The following is a 17,292-nucleotide window of genomic DNA, read 5'->3' as shown; positions in this document are numbered from 1 at the left end:
GCTCCTTACTCTTTGCCTCACGCCATCTTTGCCTGTCAGTCAGAGTTCCAAGTAGCCGGGCCCTCCGAGCTGGGTCACAATTTAAACAAAGATAGTGGAAGGGGAGCAGTGGGGCCTGAGGTAGACACGGGGAGGTCTGGTCTCAGTGAGCATCATGCCCCAACTGTGTGCCAGGCACCCCGGCGGAGGGAGCTGCGTCTCCAGAGACTACGGTACTTGGTTGGGCCATGTCTGTGGAGGGGAGACATGCTTATTGATTGACTCATTCCAGAAGTGTGTACGGAACACCTGCTGTGTGCTGAGCAGTGGAGGTGGAGCGTGGATGTGAGAGCGATAGGATGGAGGTCAGAGCTGAGGTGATGAGTTACAAGGATCTTGGCTTTCACTTTGGGTGAGGGGGGAGCCACTGCAGGGTTTGAGGGGAGGGGTGACATGACCTGACTTAGGTTTGAAACAGGTGTAGGGCGTGTAATCCATATTTTCTAGTCAAGGTGTGTGCCCTTTTCTTCCCCGTCCTCCTCCGTGACAGTGTCCCTACCCTGGTTCGGCCCAGCTCTACCTACCCGTGGGTCTGGCTGAGGAATGCCCTCACCTTGCTGACCACGTGCCCCTGCTGACCAGTGACCTCACCAAGGCACTGCCCCTCCTCCAGTAGATCTGCGTTCCCCCTTTCCAAAATGTCTGTTGCACGCGTTCTTTTCTCTTCTTAGACCCTGTACGTCCTCTGAATGCCTTGCTGTCACCCTCGCTCATGACCTTGCCTCATTCTTTGTGAGGAAATAGAAACAATCAGGAGACCAGCTCGTTTCCTCCCCCCCCGAGTTGACCCGCTTTCCTCTGCCCTGCTTGGGGCCTCAGTTCCTTCCAAAGGCCTGCAGCCCTGAATCCCTTTGCTCTGAATCCCTTCCGTCCTCGCCTTCCCAGATTGGCCTCTGCAGGTCCACTCTCTGCCTCCCTGGATCAGTTCTCTGTCTCTCTGTCTGGCTCTCCTGGACCATGCCCTGTAGGATGCACACATGCCCTAGGCTTCCTATTGGAACCATCCTTAGCCTACATCGCTGTCTAATTACTGCCTCATCTCTCTGTTCCCTTTTGGCAAAGGCTCTTCAGAGAATCGTCATCTCCTCTGCTCACCCTGGCTGGGCTTGTATCCCCTGGGCTTCCCCGAGCCTTCTCATGTAAGGTCTCCCCCCCCACCCCCCGATGTTGCCCTCCATGTTACCAAACGTAATGGTTGTATTTATGCTCTTATCTTCCTGGATATTCCAGCTGCTTGAACCCACTTAACCACTCCCTCTTTCTGGAAACTTCTAATCTCAGTCTCTCTTTCTTGGTCCTTCCCACTCAGTCTCCCACAGCTTTGATGTGGACCCTCGTCCACTGACTTGATTTCTCTACTTGGATATCAAGTGTCATTTAACTTGGTTAACACAGAACTCTTGGGTATTTTCTTCCTCACCTCAGTACATGGCAAAGTGGTACCACTGTCCGCTCCACTGTGCAATCTAAAATCTAGAATTTACCTTTAATCCTCTCCTTTCCTCAACCCTCATGCATTGGTTTCCTGCCGCTGCTATAACAAATTACTGCAGATTTACTGGCTTAGATCAATACAGATTTGTTTTCTTTCGGTTCTGGAGGTCAGAAATAGGAAATGGGTCTCACTGGGCTAAAATCAAGTGTCGACGGGAGTGCATTCCTTCTGGAGGCTGTAGGGAGGAGTCTTTGTCCATGCCTTGTCCAGCCTCTACAGGCTGCCCGCACTCCTTGGCTTGTGGCCCCTCCTGCATCTCTAAAACTGGTGGTTCAGTGTCCTCCAGTCTCTCTCACTCTGCTTCCATCACCACGTCTTCTTCTCTGACTCTGACCCTCCTACCTCCCTCTCCTAGGGGCCCAATGGGCCCACCCAGATAATCCAGGAGAGTCCTCCCATTTCAAGATCCTTAACTTAATCACATCTGCAAAGTCCCCTTTGCCAGGCAAGGTGACATATCCACAGGTTCCAGAAGTTAGGACGTAGACGTCTTGATGGGGCGAGGGGTGGCTCCTATTCTGTCTGCCATATCTCCAGTCCATTCCATTAGTTAGTCTGGTTTATTTTATCTCCAAACTATGTCTCACTCAAACGATTTCTCCCTCTCTGCGCTATTTCTCACCACTTACCCTCCTGTCCAAGTGTCTCTCACCTCTCGCCCGACTACTACAGCAACCTAACTGGCTCTGCCTTTGCCTCTGCCATGCTCCAACCCCAAGTTCACTCTCCACACAGCAGACAGAGGGATCTTTCCAAAACCTGCATCAGATCATTGCACACCCCCATTTACCCCCAGCCCCCAACCAAAGACTTCCGATTGCACTTAGAGTGAATGCCAGACTCCTCACCTCGGTCTATGAGAATGTTCATGATCTGCCTCTCTGTCTATCCCCACCTTGACCTGTTCCCTCTTTTCCAGCCATGCTGGCCTTCTTGCTGTTGCTAGAACACACCAGCTGTGTCCCCACATAGGGCCCCTACGTGAGCTGAGAAGATGCTGCTCCCTCAGCCATTTGCGTGGCTGACTGTCACATCATTCAAGTGTCAAACGCCTCTCCTTGGAGACTCTTGCTCTGATCTGACCACCCAGTTTCAAGCAGCCATACACTTGCTCACTGTCACGCCACCCTGCTTTAGTTCTCTGCACATCTCTTAGCACTGTCTGGCCTTTCTCTGGTTTGTCTCTGTCTCCGTCCAGAAACGTAAGCTCCCTGGGGGCAGAGGCCTCTCCTGTCTCGTTCGCTGCTGTACGTCCTGGCACGGGCTGGCTGGTGCCTGCATGTGCAGAGCCCTGTGAGGTACGTGGTTAGCTCAGGCGGAGGGAGCGGAGGAAGCTTCTCCCGGCGGACCCTGAAATGCATCTCAGACGATGCCTCGAACTTTGGCAGGAGAAGGGAGGCAGGCACAGCAAGTCCAGGCACCCTCTGGTGAGACACAGCCTTGGAAGGATGCTGAGGGCCTGGAGAGTGTGTGTGAGAGGCTGGCGGCCCAGGGAGAGTGGGTGATCATTTCTCAGTAGTAACTGCAGACTTAAAACATCTTCACATGGTTCTGAGATGGTGGAGTAGGTGGTGGGAAGCCCTCTGTGGGCGCCCAGACCAGCCGCTCTAGATGCAGAGTACACTGTAACACGGACCATCTTTTTTCATTTTAAATTAACCAGTTAATACTTTCTAGGTAACGAATGTACATGGTTATTAAGACCTAATAATGCAAAGGAGTATATAGTGAAAGTAGCAGCCTCCTTACATCATCTCCTTGTCCTCTTGCTCCCTTCCACTGAAACGACCATTCCTGGGGGCCCTCTCAGAAACACTCTGTGTACCTATACATTTATAAGAAAGTATATTGTTGGTTTTTGGCTTTTACACACAGTAGTGACATACTGCACTCCCAATTTTGTATCTGTCTTTGAGTTGTTATCTATTACTCTGTAACAACCATCGGAAACACTTAGTGCCTAAAACAACCACATTTTATTGTTTTCATGATTGTGGGCTTATCAGAGCTTGCTCCTGCCTCGGTGGCCAGCCGTGGGTCAGCTCAGGAATGCTGCTGCCCTTGGCTGGGTGCTCTTACCTGGCTGGGTCTCACCTGAGACAGCTCAGCTCTGTTGCACGTGACCTTTCAGCCTCCTAGGTCCAGGCCAGCCAAGCATGTTCTCATGGTGGTTGCAGAGAAGCAAGAGGGAAGTAGAAGTGAATAAGCCCTTTTCTGAGCTTCTGTGTGCATCAGATTTGCTCCTGTCCTACCAGTTGGAGCAAGGCACGTGGCCAAGCCCAGGGTCAATGGGAAAGGCCACGAAGCACGTGGATTCAGGGAGGCATGAGGACCTGGGGCCATTTGTGCCACCAGGGTACCACGGAGCTGTGTTTAGATCTGTTCCCTTTGTTTAATGGACACAGTCTGTCCCATTGCCTGGGGTGTACCATCATTCATTTAACAGGCCCCCTGCCGTAGTTCCTATCCTTTGCCATTACCAGTAGGGCTGCATGTAGTAAACTAAACATCCGTATATGTACATCTTTGTGCTCAAGAGTGCGTGTCTCTTTGGGAGAATTTGCTAAAACTGGAATTTCTGGGTCGGATGGTACAGGTACGAACATTGTTTTGTAGTATTGCTGAGTTGCCCTCTGTAGACACTCCTATCGATTATAATCCTCCAACACTATCTGATGGTCTCTGTTTTCTTGTCAACACTCCTTGGGAGGCAGGAGGGTCACAAGTGCTGCAAACATTAAGGTACCTGTGATTTACAAGAAACCAGAGAGACGCGGGGATGAAATTCAGAGTTCATATGGAGACTGGGAAATGCAGAGCCTGGCTGTCTTTGCTGGATAACAAAGGGGACAAACCAGTTCCTCCTTCCGTAGGGGTCTGTTTTTCCTCTTGGATTGGAGCCCCAGCAGGAATGGTTTGAATAGACCTAATGCTTCTCTATTGACATGTAAACTGAGTAGTGAGATTTTTTTATATTGATATCAAGTACTCCCTGAACAGAGTAGAAACTGAAGTTTTTTCTTCCCCATCTGATCAAATCTCTGGGTGTCAGCTGTTTACCCCACAAGGGAGAAGGCTGTGAGGAAGGAGCAGTCACTTCAAGTGGCAAAGGGCACAGCTCCTCCTTCCCTGGGCGGGGGTGGGGGGTGGGGTGCCAGGGCCACCTGGGCACAGAGCCGAGCCGGCCGCGAGGCTCATGGGACTGTCTGTGGACATGAACCGGGGACCAGAGTCCCCTGCGGGGGGCTAATTCCCCACACTCTTCCTGGTGAGGGCCCTCGGGAGTGGTCTCTGTTTGGCCTCAGGCTTCCTCTCTATTTGTCACTGGGAAGCTGGTTTCTGCCACCTCAAACCCCCAAAAATGCCCGTGGGAAAGTTTAAACCAGCCCCTGGGCCCCTGAGTCCCCCCCCGCCCTTCGGTCACCTGAGAATCCAGCAGGTAGAGCAGGAGAGGACTTAGAAACTGCCCGTCCCGGCTTGGCCAGGGCTGGGAAGGAAGCTGGGCTCCTTCTCTTGAAGCTGACGTCCACATACATGGTTGTGCCTGACCTGCTGGGGAGATGGGGCAGGAGCCATCTGGGTTTGAATCCCAGCGCCAGGACAGTATCCCAGCGCCTCACAGTAGTGAAAGGTGAGGAAACTAAGGCTCAGAGAGGTTAAGTAACTTGTCCAGTGCCACACAGCTAGGAAACAGAGGAGCAGGCATTCAAGCCCACGGCTGCCTGAGGCCAAGCTGTTTCTCACATAGTACTACTGGGCTTCCCCATCCCGGAAGTACACCCCGGCCCCACTTTGCAGTCCTGATGCTCTCCCCTGCGCCTGGGGGTGTGAATAGGCAAGTGGGGAAGAGACACTCAGATTTAAGTCTTTCGGGAGCAGGATTCTGTGTTGCGACTGGAAAGCTCTCAAGGCAATTGTAGGGTGCACCTTGTTTGCTACCCAGTTCTCTGGGATCACTTTCCTCTCTTGCCTGATGTCCAATGTCTGGAAAACTGCTTTTCTTTTTTTTTCATATATTCTGTCTTCCTTTTGTGTTTATTTTAGATGGGAGGGTAAATTCGGTCCGTCTTGGCTGGAAGTGAAAGTCTATTTTAACATTTTGATCCTCTTTATATATTTAATTCTTTAATACAGTGGGAATTCATTTCCTTGTGTGCCCCGAGGTGCCTTATTTCCTTATGCCTCATGGTCCCGGCATGTAGCGGGACACACGGTTGGGCCATGACAGCGGGGTGGGGGACGGCTGTTTCTTTTGTCGATAGTGGATTCTGTTTGGGAAGCTGTGTGGTCCTTGGCCAGCGCCTGTGGAGCCCCCTCCATCACGAGCCTTGCAGCTTCTGCATAATTTCTCTGGCATGAGCTGCTTGATTTTTAAAAATAATTAATTAATTAATTAATTAATTAATTTTTGGCTGCATTGGGTCTTAGTTGCTGCGCACGGGCTTTCTCTAGTTGCGGCGAGTGGGGGCTACTCTTCGTTGTGGTGCGCAGGCTTCTCATTGCAGTGACTTCTCTTTGTTGCAGAGCACAGGCTCTAGGTGCACGGGCTTCAGTAGTTGTGGCACTTGGGCTCAGTAGTTGCGGCTCACGGGCTCTAGAGCGCAGGCTCAGTAGTTGTGGCACACGGGCTTAGTTGCTCCGCAGCACGTGGGATCTTCCTGGACCAGTGCTCGAACCCGTGTCCCCTGCATTGGCAGGCAGATTCTTAACCACCGCACCACAGGGAAGCCCGAGCTGCTGATATTTTTAAGATTTCTGTCCTCCTCGTTGGAGAGAGTGAGTGGCAGGGAAGTCACCTTTTTGAAGGGAGCCAAGAAAACCATTTGCTTGGGAGATTAATTAGAGCTGGAAATTTAAAAATTTCAAAAATGATTTTGTAGCCACCATGCTAAATTTCAAATTAGATTGTAAGCTCTTTACTCAGAATGTGCAGCTCCTTTTAGAACTGAGGAGCTGATCCTTGCCTACCTGACAGGAAACTCCCCCGACTACCTCCTCTCCCTCTCCCCGCCCTTCATGGTTCAGCTCTTGGAGTTTCCCCAAGCAGCTGGTCTGAGTCATGCCTTTGCATATTCTGTTCCTTCTGCCTGGAATGCCCTTCCCTACATTTTCCTCCTTGAAAACATATACCTGTCACACTCTTGCTGAAGGTTTTGTCTCCTCCACCCAGCCAGAGCTACATGCATCTTTGTTAGAGCCCGCACCATGTTAAATGGTCTTGAAAGACCAGAACCTCCATGAGAAAAGGGGCGCTGTCTCCTAATTCTGAGGAGAGCCTCTTCCTCTCAGCTGAACCTCTGCCAGGGCCCACCCCGCTGCTCTGAGAACACTAGGCTCTCTTCATGTCTTAAATCAAGACTCTGGTGAGTGGACTTCCCTGGTGGTGCAGTGGTTAAGAATCCGCCTGCCAGAGCAGGGGACACGGGTTCGATCCCTGGTCCGGGAAGATCCCACATGCCGCGGAGCAACTAAGCCCGTGCGCCACAACTACTGAGCCTGGGCTTTAGAGCCCGTGTGCCACAACTACTGAAGCCCGCATGCCTGGAGCCCATGCTCCGCAACAAGAGAAGCCACCGCAATGAGAAGCCCATGCACCACAACGAAGAGTAGCCCCCACTCGCCACAACTAGAGAAAGCCCTGGTGCAGCAACGAAGATGCAATGCAGCCAAAAATAAATAAATTAAAAAACCAACAACACAAAAAACAAACAACAACAAAAGACTGTGGTGCGTTGCCCCAGTGTTAGGAGATCGGTGAACGTAAAGGGACGTGAATCCCACACAGCACTAGGGAGTGGTTTGTACACTCCTCTTCAACTGTGCAGCCCCTTGTTTACATAAACATCTTTGCACGCCTAGGAAGTAAAAGCCAATGAAAGAGGAGAGGTGAAGAGTCTAGGGGTTCTATCAAAGCCCTCATTTGGGTTCTGCAGAGTTCTGTTTAGAAAGCAGTGAACTTGGGGATGGGCATTGGTAAGTCTTCTCAAACAGTGTTTCTCAGCTGAAAGCCTGTTTTGTGTTTGGGAGATCTAGTTAGGATACGAGTTTGGCCACTGTAACAAAGGTCAGAATAACAGCGACTTGAGCAGAACAAGGTAAAAGTTAATGTTTCTCTCTCGTGTACTAGTTGACCATAAGCAGCACCCAGGGCTTGTGGCAGGTCCTGGCTGTTAGAGACCAAGAGTCCTTGTGTCCTCAGTAGATGGCTTCCACCTTGTGGTCTGGGACAGGTTGCCAGTATCTATCAGCACAGCCACATCCCGGCGGGTAGGGTGGGATGAAGAGGGACCAGTATCTATCAGCACAGCCACATCCCGGCGGGGGGGTGGGATGAAGAGGGACTGGACGGCAAGCTCATCCCCGCTAAGGCCCTGGTCCAGATGCTGTGTGTATCCCATCAGCTGTAACTGAGTCACACGCAGCATCTAGCTCCCAGGGGCCCTGGGAAGCTATGTGCACTGATGAAACCTGGGCATTCTAATGCTAAAGAAAGAAGGGGAGAATGAATATTAGGGGGCGACTGGCAGATGCTGCCACAGGCAGGGACAGGCCTACCCTGGAGGGTGCAGCCCAAATGCCTCTGCCTGTCATCGAGTTAATTCACCATTTATTGTCACTCTTTGCCAGATGTTGTGCCTGGCCCTGGGACTCAAAAATAAATGACACTCAGGTTCTTCCTTTAAGCCTCTCCTTAGAGTCTAGTAGGGATTGGGGTGCTCAAGGTTGCTGGGACAGCTGGGGGTGGCTTGGGATGGGGCATGTCGGGGAGGAGATCCACAGCACTTAGAGATCAGTAATGGCCAACAGTGTTCCCAGAGCCTTGCAAAGGCTTGGAGGAGTGAACCTGGCTGGCACATGTGGAGAACTTGGCCAGGACCTGTGTTCCATGCTAAGGGATTTGGCGTCACCCGTGGTGATGGGCTGGGTAGGGAGGTGGGGGAGGGGGAACCGGTGAGTCTCTTGAGTTCTGACCCCAGCTGGTCTTCTCACTCACCACACCCTGTTCTCCAGCCACTTTGTTCAATGCAAAGGAAGCTTGCCGTTGCACCTTTCCAATGCTATGCTGTTCCCTCAGCCTAGTTTACCCTTCCCTCTCTCGTTTGCCAGTCCAGATCCTACGCATCCTCTAAGGCCCAGCTGAGTGGTGTGGTCACTGCAGGTCACCGCCTAGTCCCTACTAAGAACTCATTAGCTCCATTCTGCAGTCTTGCTATGGTCACAGTATCGTTCCCATTTTGTAAACGGGGGAATTGATGCTTCAGCATGCCCCTGGTCCCACAGCTAGAAAGATGCAGCAGGTAGCAGAGGTCCTGATCTGTTGTCCTTTCTGCAAGCTGCTGGCGATTCTGCTCCGGGCAGCCATTTCCAGATGCAGGGGCAGAAGATCAGCAGCAGGGAGGTGAGCTGGAGGGGCAGGGAATGATGCGGAATAATTCAGAATAATGCGGAATAATGTGGAATAATGGGGAGAGAGGAATCCTCAGCTCATGTGTCCAGAGAGCCTTTCTTAGAATTACCCCCCAAAATGCTGAGGTTAAATCATAGGGCCAAAGTCACAGAGCAACAAACTGAGATTTAAATCTGGAACTCTGAATCCCATTTTACTTTATTTTATTTTTTGGAAGCTTAAAGTATACAGAAAAGAAATTCAAAGTATACTGATAGTCTTACCACTCAGAAATAACCACTATTAATATCCTTATATATATATATATTTTTAATTTATTTCCGATTTTTATAGAAGAGTTCATTTTTTCTTAAAGTAATATTAAATGATTCTGCTCAATATAAATAATTCAAACTTTAAGATGAGAGCTTAAAAATTACCCCAAATATTATCATTCAGAAATTACTATCGTTTCCTCCAGTGGTAATCATTCTAGATGTCTCTGTAGGGATACAGACAGATTTAAAGAGAAATAGACACACTTTTATAAATAGTGATCATATTCCTGTTTAGTAGAGTAGCCACTAGCCACATGTACCTATTGACCCCTTGAATTGTGGTAGGTTTGAATCAAGATGTGCTATAAGTGTAAAGTACACAATGGATTTAGAAAAATTAATATGTAAAAGAATGTAAAATATCTCAATAACTTAAAAAATACTGATTACTGGTTAAACTGATAATATTTTGGATATATTGAGTTAAACAAAATATATTAGTAAAATTAACTTCACCTGTTTCTTTTTTCTTTTTTAATATAGCCACTACAAATTTTAAAGTAACATATGGCTTGCATATATTTCTATTGGATGGCAGTGCACTATTTAGAAAATAAGGTGTTAGTAAGTATTCATGGAAAGAAGAAACTGAATCCGAAGGAATTGTTGAGCTCCAAATAAATGCTTCACCATGTGACAGTCATTTCCTAAAGAGTCCAATAAAGCTTTTTTTAAAAAAATATTTATTTATTTGGCCACACCGGGTCTTAGTTGCGACATGTGGGATCTTTTAGTTGCGGCACGTGGGCTCTTAGTTGCAGCATATGGGATCTAGTTCCCTAGTGGCTAGGGATTGAACCTGGGCCCCCTGCATTGGGATCGTGGAGTCTTAGCCGCTGGACCACCAGGGAAGTCCCCAATAAAGCTTTAAGAAGATTGGAGTCATGTTTGTTTTTTTTGTTTAAACATATATTACAGTGTTTTGAAAGATGAGGGCATGGCCCCCTGAAGTTCCTCCCAGTTTTTGACGTATTATTGTCTTTGCATCGTATTAATTTATAACAGTCATGTTCTGTTTTGTAATTCTCGTAGGCCTGCAGGCCTCTGCCTACATGTCCTTCATCCCTGAGCCCTGGATTTCTTTATTAGCTGGATTTTATTCTCAGGAAGGACTCATGCTTCTGGGAGGAAGCTGCTGTTTGGGCTGGCCTGTCCACGTGGGCTTTGCTCCGTATCCCCGGGCTCTGTGCCGACATGGCCTTGCGGCCCTCGGTGTTGATGTGGCCACGGGGCAAGCCTGACGTCCTCCGCACCTTGTAGGCAATTGCTTTCTCTTCTTGGACAGCTGAAGAATTCTTGTGTTCAGTAGCCTAACTCAGCTCTATTTCTGTGTTGCTTGGTTCCTCCCAGGACCCTCGGTCTCATCTCTAAAAGATTATTTTCGGCTCCACAGTGCACAGACAGAGGCACTGCTGAGAACTATAGATTCAGCAGCTTTGGGTCACTGACCAGAGCACTTGGAAAGGCTCTTGTTACAGCTCTCGGCCTTCGGTAGACCTACTTCCCAAAATCTCAGTGGGTCCTCTGTGATATTTTTTTTTAGTTAATTTTAGATTACACAAATAATGGGCAAACCTGTTCTCCTTTCTAGGGCCAGGACATTACAGATAAAGCTAAAGCCTAATTGGCCACTAACCCCCGTTGAGGTTCTCCTTCCTGTACCCCAGTGGTAACTACTGCCATGGGTTTGAGGTATATCCTTCCAGACCTTTAAAAATTGCTTTTATATTTTCATACAATTATGTTCTGTCCCTTCACAGAAAAAATAGTCTGTGTTCAGGCTGGTGTATGAATTGTTCTGGGTTTACTCAGAACAATCTGGATGTGTGGATTCCAAAGAGCTGCTCTTGGAGTGAGGTTTTTATTCTAATTAACAAGCCAACACAGACATTAACAAAGTTACAAGTATAAGTAATGCACTCTTAGGAGCAGAACCTTCATACAAACATTCCCAGATACCATCTCTGTAGAGCTTTGACTTTTAGGCAGAAACAGACTGCATGCATTCAGGTCATTTTGACACAAACTTGTTTTAAGAATCTGAGTACACAAGACTTTCTACCAGCTCATGTCCACGTATAAAGCGGTAGACCACAAAAGAGCTAGAAGATTTCACTGCATTGTCTCTGAAAAATACAGAGTATTGGGTTCTGTGTGTTTTGTAGCGATCATGCTGAATAAATCGTAAGACAACTTTGTGTTTTCTACTGAACTTGAGCTCTGTCCACATTAACAAGTATCCATCTTTCTAGTTCAATAAATACGGGACAGAGGAATGAATGCTTGAGCTACCACCCTTTTGCATTCATACTCTGGAACATTCTTAATTAAGAGAATTCACTGTCAGATGGTCCTGAGGTCCTTGGGGAGTTCCCAGCCCACAGACCATTCCTCACCCCCATTTAGCTTCTCACTGTGTTCTTTGTAGATGACATGGCAGAACTCCTCCTCGGGGAATCAAAGCTGGAGCAGTTCCTGAAGGAACACCCCCTGCGGCAGGGGGCCAGTCCCCGAGGCCCCAGGCCCCAGCTGACTGAGGTCCGCAAGCATCTGACCGCTGCCCTGGACCGAGGGAACCTCAAGGTACCGTGCGCCTCGGGATGAGGGCTTAGAGGGATATGCTGGCTCTACCTCCTCTGGGCAGCGTGTGCTCGGGAAGGATGCCCAGGGACGAACTGGGCGACAGGCGGAGCACATCTGTGGCTTGTCTTCTGAGGAGCAGGCCAACTCCCTGTGCAATTGATGTGGGGCTTCCAGACCAATAGGTTCTCTCTGATGAGAGTCTCTAATGACATATTATCCTGAGAAATGGCACTAATCTTCCCCAGGTGCTTGGAATAAAGCTGTTATCTGGGGCCCAGGACTCAATCTGACACTTTGTCCCACTGAAAAGAGAGAAGTTAATCAGGAGTGTCACTTACCGCACGATATCCTGCCTAAAATATGCAGCTTGTGAATGTCCCAGGCCGCTCTGGCCCGGAGGGGGGTGCATATTGGCGCCGGCAGGCCTGGTACCTTGGTGTGGGAGGGAACCAGGGCAGGAACTTCCCTCTGCCTGAGCAATGACCCTAATCCTCATGGCACAGGAAACCCTAAGCGCTGCCCTTCTCTTCATCTACCCTGTTTCCTGGTCTCTATACTCAGCTTTCCCTCTCCCTCTCACGTCTTTCCTTGCTTGCTTCGTTGAATCTCTTACATCTTGCCTTCCCTCCCCCCTGCCCCCTTCCCCACCCTGTTACCTCACTTACTGGTTTCTGGACACTTTCCTGCCTGAAGTCTGGCTCTTACTGGTTTCCTGAAGTCAGTCTTGTTCAGATAGCTGACTGCATCCCACCATTCCTGTCAACTTCTTTAGGGTCCCTTTAAAATCTCAGATGTATTCTCTATTGGGGAAGGGCAGTCTTCAGTGAACTTTTAAAGCTCTGACTTCTTCCTTTCTTCCTTCCTTCCTTCTTTCACTTTTCTTCAGAGTTAGGGACAGTTGTCTCCATGTCAGTTGTTCTTAACGAAGATGGTTCTGGTGACATTGGTGGGTCCTAATCAGTGGGAAAGGGTGGGGGGACCTCATAGTGACAGCTGGTCAGACTCAGGTGTCCTTCCAGGAGGTATAAGGGTGAGACTCTGTGTTGGGGGGAGAGGTTGAAGATCACTGCTCCAGGCCTGGCACCTGGCTAGTTTCTATCCCACTTCGAATCCCCCTACCTTCATCCAGAAAAATTAACCTTTAATTTTACCACATGCTCATAGTTTTTGCTCCGCATCCTCCACAACCCAGTGCGGTAGTAAGAACATTGAATTTCAACTTAGAATTCTGAGTTTGCTTTCCAGTTGTGGATTTATAAGCTGTGTGACCTTGGGAAGTTACTTAACCTCTCTGAGCTTCACATTTTTTATCTATAAGTGTACTTAGCTCAAGGTCATTTTGAGTCTCAGGTGTAGAAGTTCTTTCCAACTGAATAGCGCTAGATACGTGTCAGTTTTTGCTATTTTATTGGTTCTACCTAGAGGATTTTTCTCCTGTTGCCATTTTTTAGCTCCCTCTGCCTTATAAAGAGTGTTCCAAAGTCATATTGCTCTTGCTTGGGCGGGTTGACCCACTCACACTGGCTGATGTGAAATTTCCTCTCCTCTTGACCTTAAGTTCCGGTGTCTCCTAGCTGGGAGCTAGGGAAAGCCCTGTGCAGACACAGGTGCCCACAAAACACAAGTGAACTGAGGCTGGAGAGACCAGAGCAAGGTAGCCGTGTGGTGGCAAAAAGAGCCTGGGCGAGGAGTCAGGAGGCCTGGCTTCTGATTCAACTCAAAGAAAGTTGCGCTTGTCACAGGCGAGGTAACATGGCACCGGGCTGGAGCTGCTCCCTTCTCCCCCGCGGCCCAGGGGCCTTGGCCAAGCTGTTTCCTCCTCTGCACGAGGCCATAGATTGGACTTGCCCAGCAAGGCTCTCCATACCGTGCATCCATACTGCGCCTCTACTCTTGGAATTTTTTCAGTCTCCTGCGTATTTTCCATCTGGCCCTTCAAGTTACCTCTTTTTTTTTAATTAAAAATTTTTTCCGGTTTAATTTTTAAAACTTTTTTCTTGTGGTAAAATATAAATATCATAAAATTTGCCATTTTAACCATCTTTTAGGTTCAGTGGTTTTAAGTGCGTTCATATTCAGCTCACCACCATCTACCCGCAGAACCTTTTCATCATCCCAAACTGAAGCTCTGTGCCCAGCAAACACGAACTCCCTCCCCCTCCCCCTTCAGTTTGCTTTTCAGCCTATGGGTCTCAGTTCTGGGGAAAGAGGGAGGACACAGGAATCTCCTAGGAAGCCTTTTCAGTGTACCCAAGGCTGCCCTGTCCCCTTCCCTGGTGGAGAACCCCTGTGGTGGATGCTTTTTTTTCACAGCTCTTTTTCTCTTTTCTTCAGTCTGCTTTGATTTCTTTCTCTGTTTCCAAATATAATTCTGACGTCTTGCATTGGTGCCACTCCCTCGGGCCACTCTTAAAACCCTTTTGCTCCCTTCGTTCTCTTGCCTGTTCTATGTCCTCTGCGGTGCTGCCCCTGCTCCCTTTCAGGGACTGCCTGGAAGCCGACCACCTTGGCTGAAACAGCGGCCTCGCCATGCTCTGGCTGGTTACCTGTGTATCGCCCACCCCGTCTCAGCCATAGATTACAGGATAGTGCAGCTTCATGGTGTGCTTCTGTAAGCTGAAAAATCCGGCCTTGTGTAGCTGAGGTTCCAATGAGAATGCCTAGGAGAGGGTGATAAATCTGTTTCCTTATATAGATGGCTGGGTCGCCTCTTCTTTCCCCAGTGATGAGTGGGGCTCGAGGATGGGCTGAGGATGAGGTTGGTGGGTGTGGACTGGGGAAGCCAGCCTCTCCCGATGGAGAGGAAGACGAGCCCATCAGAGTTAGAACTTGCAGCCTCTGGGAAGGGACCTGGGTCAGTAACCATAGCAAGCTGGAACAGCTCAGTGAGAAAAGTGTGTCCCTGGAAAGAAAGCAAGTCCTGATTTTTGCACCAATTTAGAAAGCCTCTCTCCTTGGGTTATTTGGGTTCCAGTCTGTGGTGTACCCCCAGTGCCGTGGGCAGGACCCACCAGGATGTCCGTGGAGCCTCCTTTTCTGAGACAGGTGCTCGTGTGTTTTGTTCATAACGCACGCCTTCCGTTCTTGACCCAAGCCTGAGGCCTGACGGGAGCCTGCTTTACAGCAGATTTATTGAAGTATAATTCACATGCCATGTAATTCATCCATTTAAAGTGTACAATTCAGGAGCTGTGCAACGTCAATTTTAGAACATTTTCATCACCCCAGAAGTAAACCTGTAAGTATTAGCAGTCATCTCTCATGCCCCCATCGTCCCAGCCCTAGGCAACACTAGTCTGCTTTCTGCCTCAGCAGGCTCGACTGTTCTGGCCAATATATGTCACCTGTGTGACTGGCTTTTTCACTCGGCGTCATGTTCTTGAGCTTCACCCATGTGGTCCCAGGGGTCAGTGCCTCGTTCCTGATGATGGCTGAGTAATATTCTGGGGGACGGCGAGACCACATTTTGCCTCCGCCCTCATCAGCTGCTGGCCACATGGGCTGTTTCCGCTCTGGGGCCCCGTGAGCAGTACCGCCAGGAAGGCTCCCACGCCCGTCTTGGTGTGGAGAGCCGCGGGGCCCCGTGGGAGCATCACACATCATATCGTAGGAAAATGTTTTTCTCTCTCCTTTTCCTTCTAGTCAGAATTCCTACAAGAGTCCAATCTGATCATGGCCAAGTTGGATTATGTTGAAGGAGACTATGAAGCTGCTCTCAACATTTATGCCCGGGTGGGCCTGGAAGACTGGCCGCTGACGGGTGTCCCCCCTTACAGGTTGCGGATGGCCGCGGACGCCTACGCCACCAAAGGTGAGGCCCACGCCTGCTCTCCTGGGGGCCGTGCCCCGGGTCGCGCTGTGTGGAGCTGCAGGGCCTCCCTGGATCCTGCGCTTTGACCCCTGTGCCCTTGGCTGGGCTTAACCCCGGCAGCTCCCGGCGAGGCCCCTGGGGTTGCCCCACCACAGGCACTGGATCATTTTAAGCCCAGTGACAGGGCGTTTCCTTAGAGCTGCGGCTCCTCAGTTATCCCCGAAGGAACAACTTGCAGTAAAGTTTCCTGATGATTAATGTGCAGCTTAAGCAGGGACCGTTCTTGGTAATTAAGATGCCGCACAGTGTATATACAGGGATCCTTACATATGGCCAGTTGGCCATGCGGCTGCTCTCATTTTTATTCATCAGTGCCACCTCTGGGATAATTAAGGCTCAGTGGTCACTGAAACAGCCAGCCATGCAGTGTTTACCTGGGGGCCTAGGGGCTCAGGGGATAGAAGGGGGAAATGTTGCCCCGGTTGCCACAGAGGAGTTTGTAATCTAATGTGAGGGAGTGCAGTCCCACGGGGAAAAAAAATGACAGAAAGCCAGGACACACACATTATTTGACCTTTCCAAATTTCTACTTCCTCATCTATGAAATGAGTGTAATCACATCCACTTCATAGAGTTATGAGGATTAAGCCACATAATGTATGTAAAGCACTTACTAAATGATATTTTTAAATGTCAGCCCCAAACAAAACAGCAAATGGAAAAAGCCAGGCCCGGTAACAGCTTTTCAGAGGCAGGAGAGGTCACTGTAGGCCAGCAGGGCCAGGAAGGCTTCCTGGAGGAGGAGGGACGCTTTGAAGTAGATTTATAAAGGCCTCAGTAAGAAGGAGACACTCTGAAAGCAGCTCCTCTCCTTCCTGCCACCTACCATCCAAACCATGCAATGTGGCTGACTGTGGCCACACAGAGGCCCGGGCCCTGGGTGGGTTGACCCTCTAGAACAGCACTGAGCTGGCCACTCGTATGCAGCCGGATGTCTGCCTTGGTGATCCTATGCAATGTTGAACAAAGACCCAGCCAAGGCACACTTAAAGAGCCTTGTGACAGGGGTGACATATTCACCCAGTTCCCTGGGGAACCTTGCTCAAGCACTTTTAGGTTCCTCTAATTAATCTTCTCAGTGTCCCTGTGGGCTGGGAAAGGATGCTGTCACTCTGACAGGCCACTCTGGCGGTTTAATGGGCACATCAGGGCGTCTGAGGGCCCGGGCCTGGGCGTGCATCTGTCTGAGGTCTGTGCCACACAGCTGGCCTCTTTTCTCGCTGGTGTTCACCCAGCACCTCACATGCCTTAGGCTTATGGGAGCTGTGTGTGTGTGTGTGCGTGTGTGTGTGTGAGAGAGAGATTCGGGGCCAGGAACAATATCGTGCAGCAAGAGCAAGGCGTCATCCGGCAGTTTCCAGTCACCTGATGGACCTGGGGCCTGCTGGCTTGTAGCCAGGAGTTGGTTTGTCCTTTGAGGGGAGGAGCATGGCTCTAAGGCCTGATTAGCACCAAGAGCTCAGGTCTTGATTTGGGCTCCGAGACGGCCTGGTGGGGCAGACTGTCTGCAGGCGGCACCACCAGCTTAGTCTCACGGCTGCCGTGCAAAGTGGGCAAGGGGGACGGGAGGCTTGGTCCT

The 17,292-nt window shown here is 49.8% G+C and overlaps 1 protein-coding gene across 6 annotated transcripts in view; it reads left to right on the top strand.

Annotated features, from left to right (window-relative positions):
• Positions 1-17,292, top strand: part of TTC7B (tetratricopeptide repeat domain 7B) — a 240,435-nt gene that overhangs the window by 11,746 nt on the left and 211,397 nt on the right. For 5 of the 6 annotated variants that reach the window (XM_036842602.1, XM_036842601.1, XM_036842604.1 and 2 more), the window contains exons 2-3: positions 11,688-11,842; positions 15,485-15,653. In XM_036842602.1, the coding sequence (XP_036698497.1) occupies positions 11,688-11,842; positions 15,485-15,653 (324 nt within the window). Of the gene's footprint in view, positions 1-11,687; positions 11,843-15,484; positions 15,654-17,292 lie in introns of those variants that run through there. The other variant, XM_036842607.1, reaches the window with a different exon arrangement.

The sequence above is a fragment of the Balaenoptera musculus genome, chromosome 2 (assembly GCF_009873245.2).
Source record: "Balaenoptera musculus isolate JJ_BM4_2016_0621 chromosome 2, mBalMus1.pri.v3, whole genome shotgun sequence".
Taxonomy (NCBI): Eukaryota; Metazoa; Chordata; class Mammalia; order Artiodactyla; family Balaenopteridae; genus Balaenoptera; species Balaenoptera musculus.
This window is presented reverse-complemented; position numbering and strand designations above follow the sequence as displayed.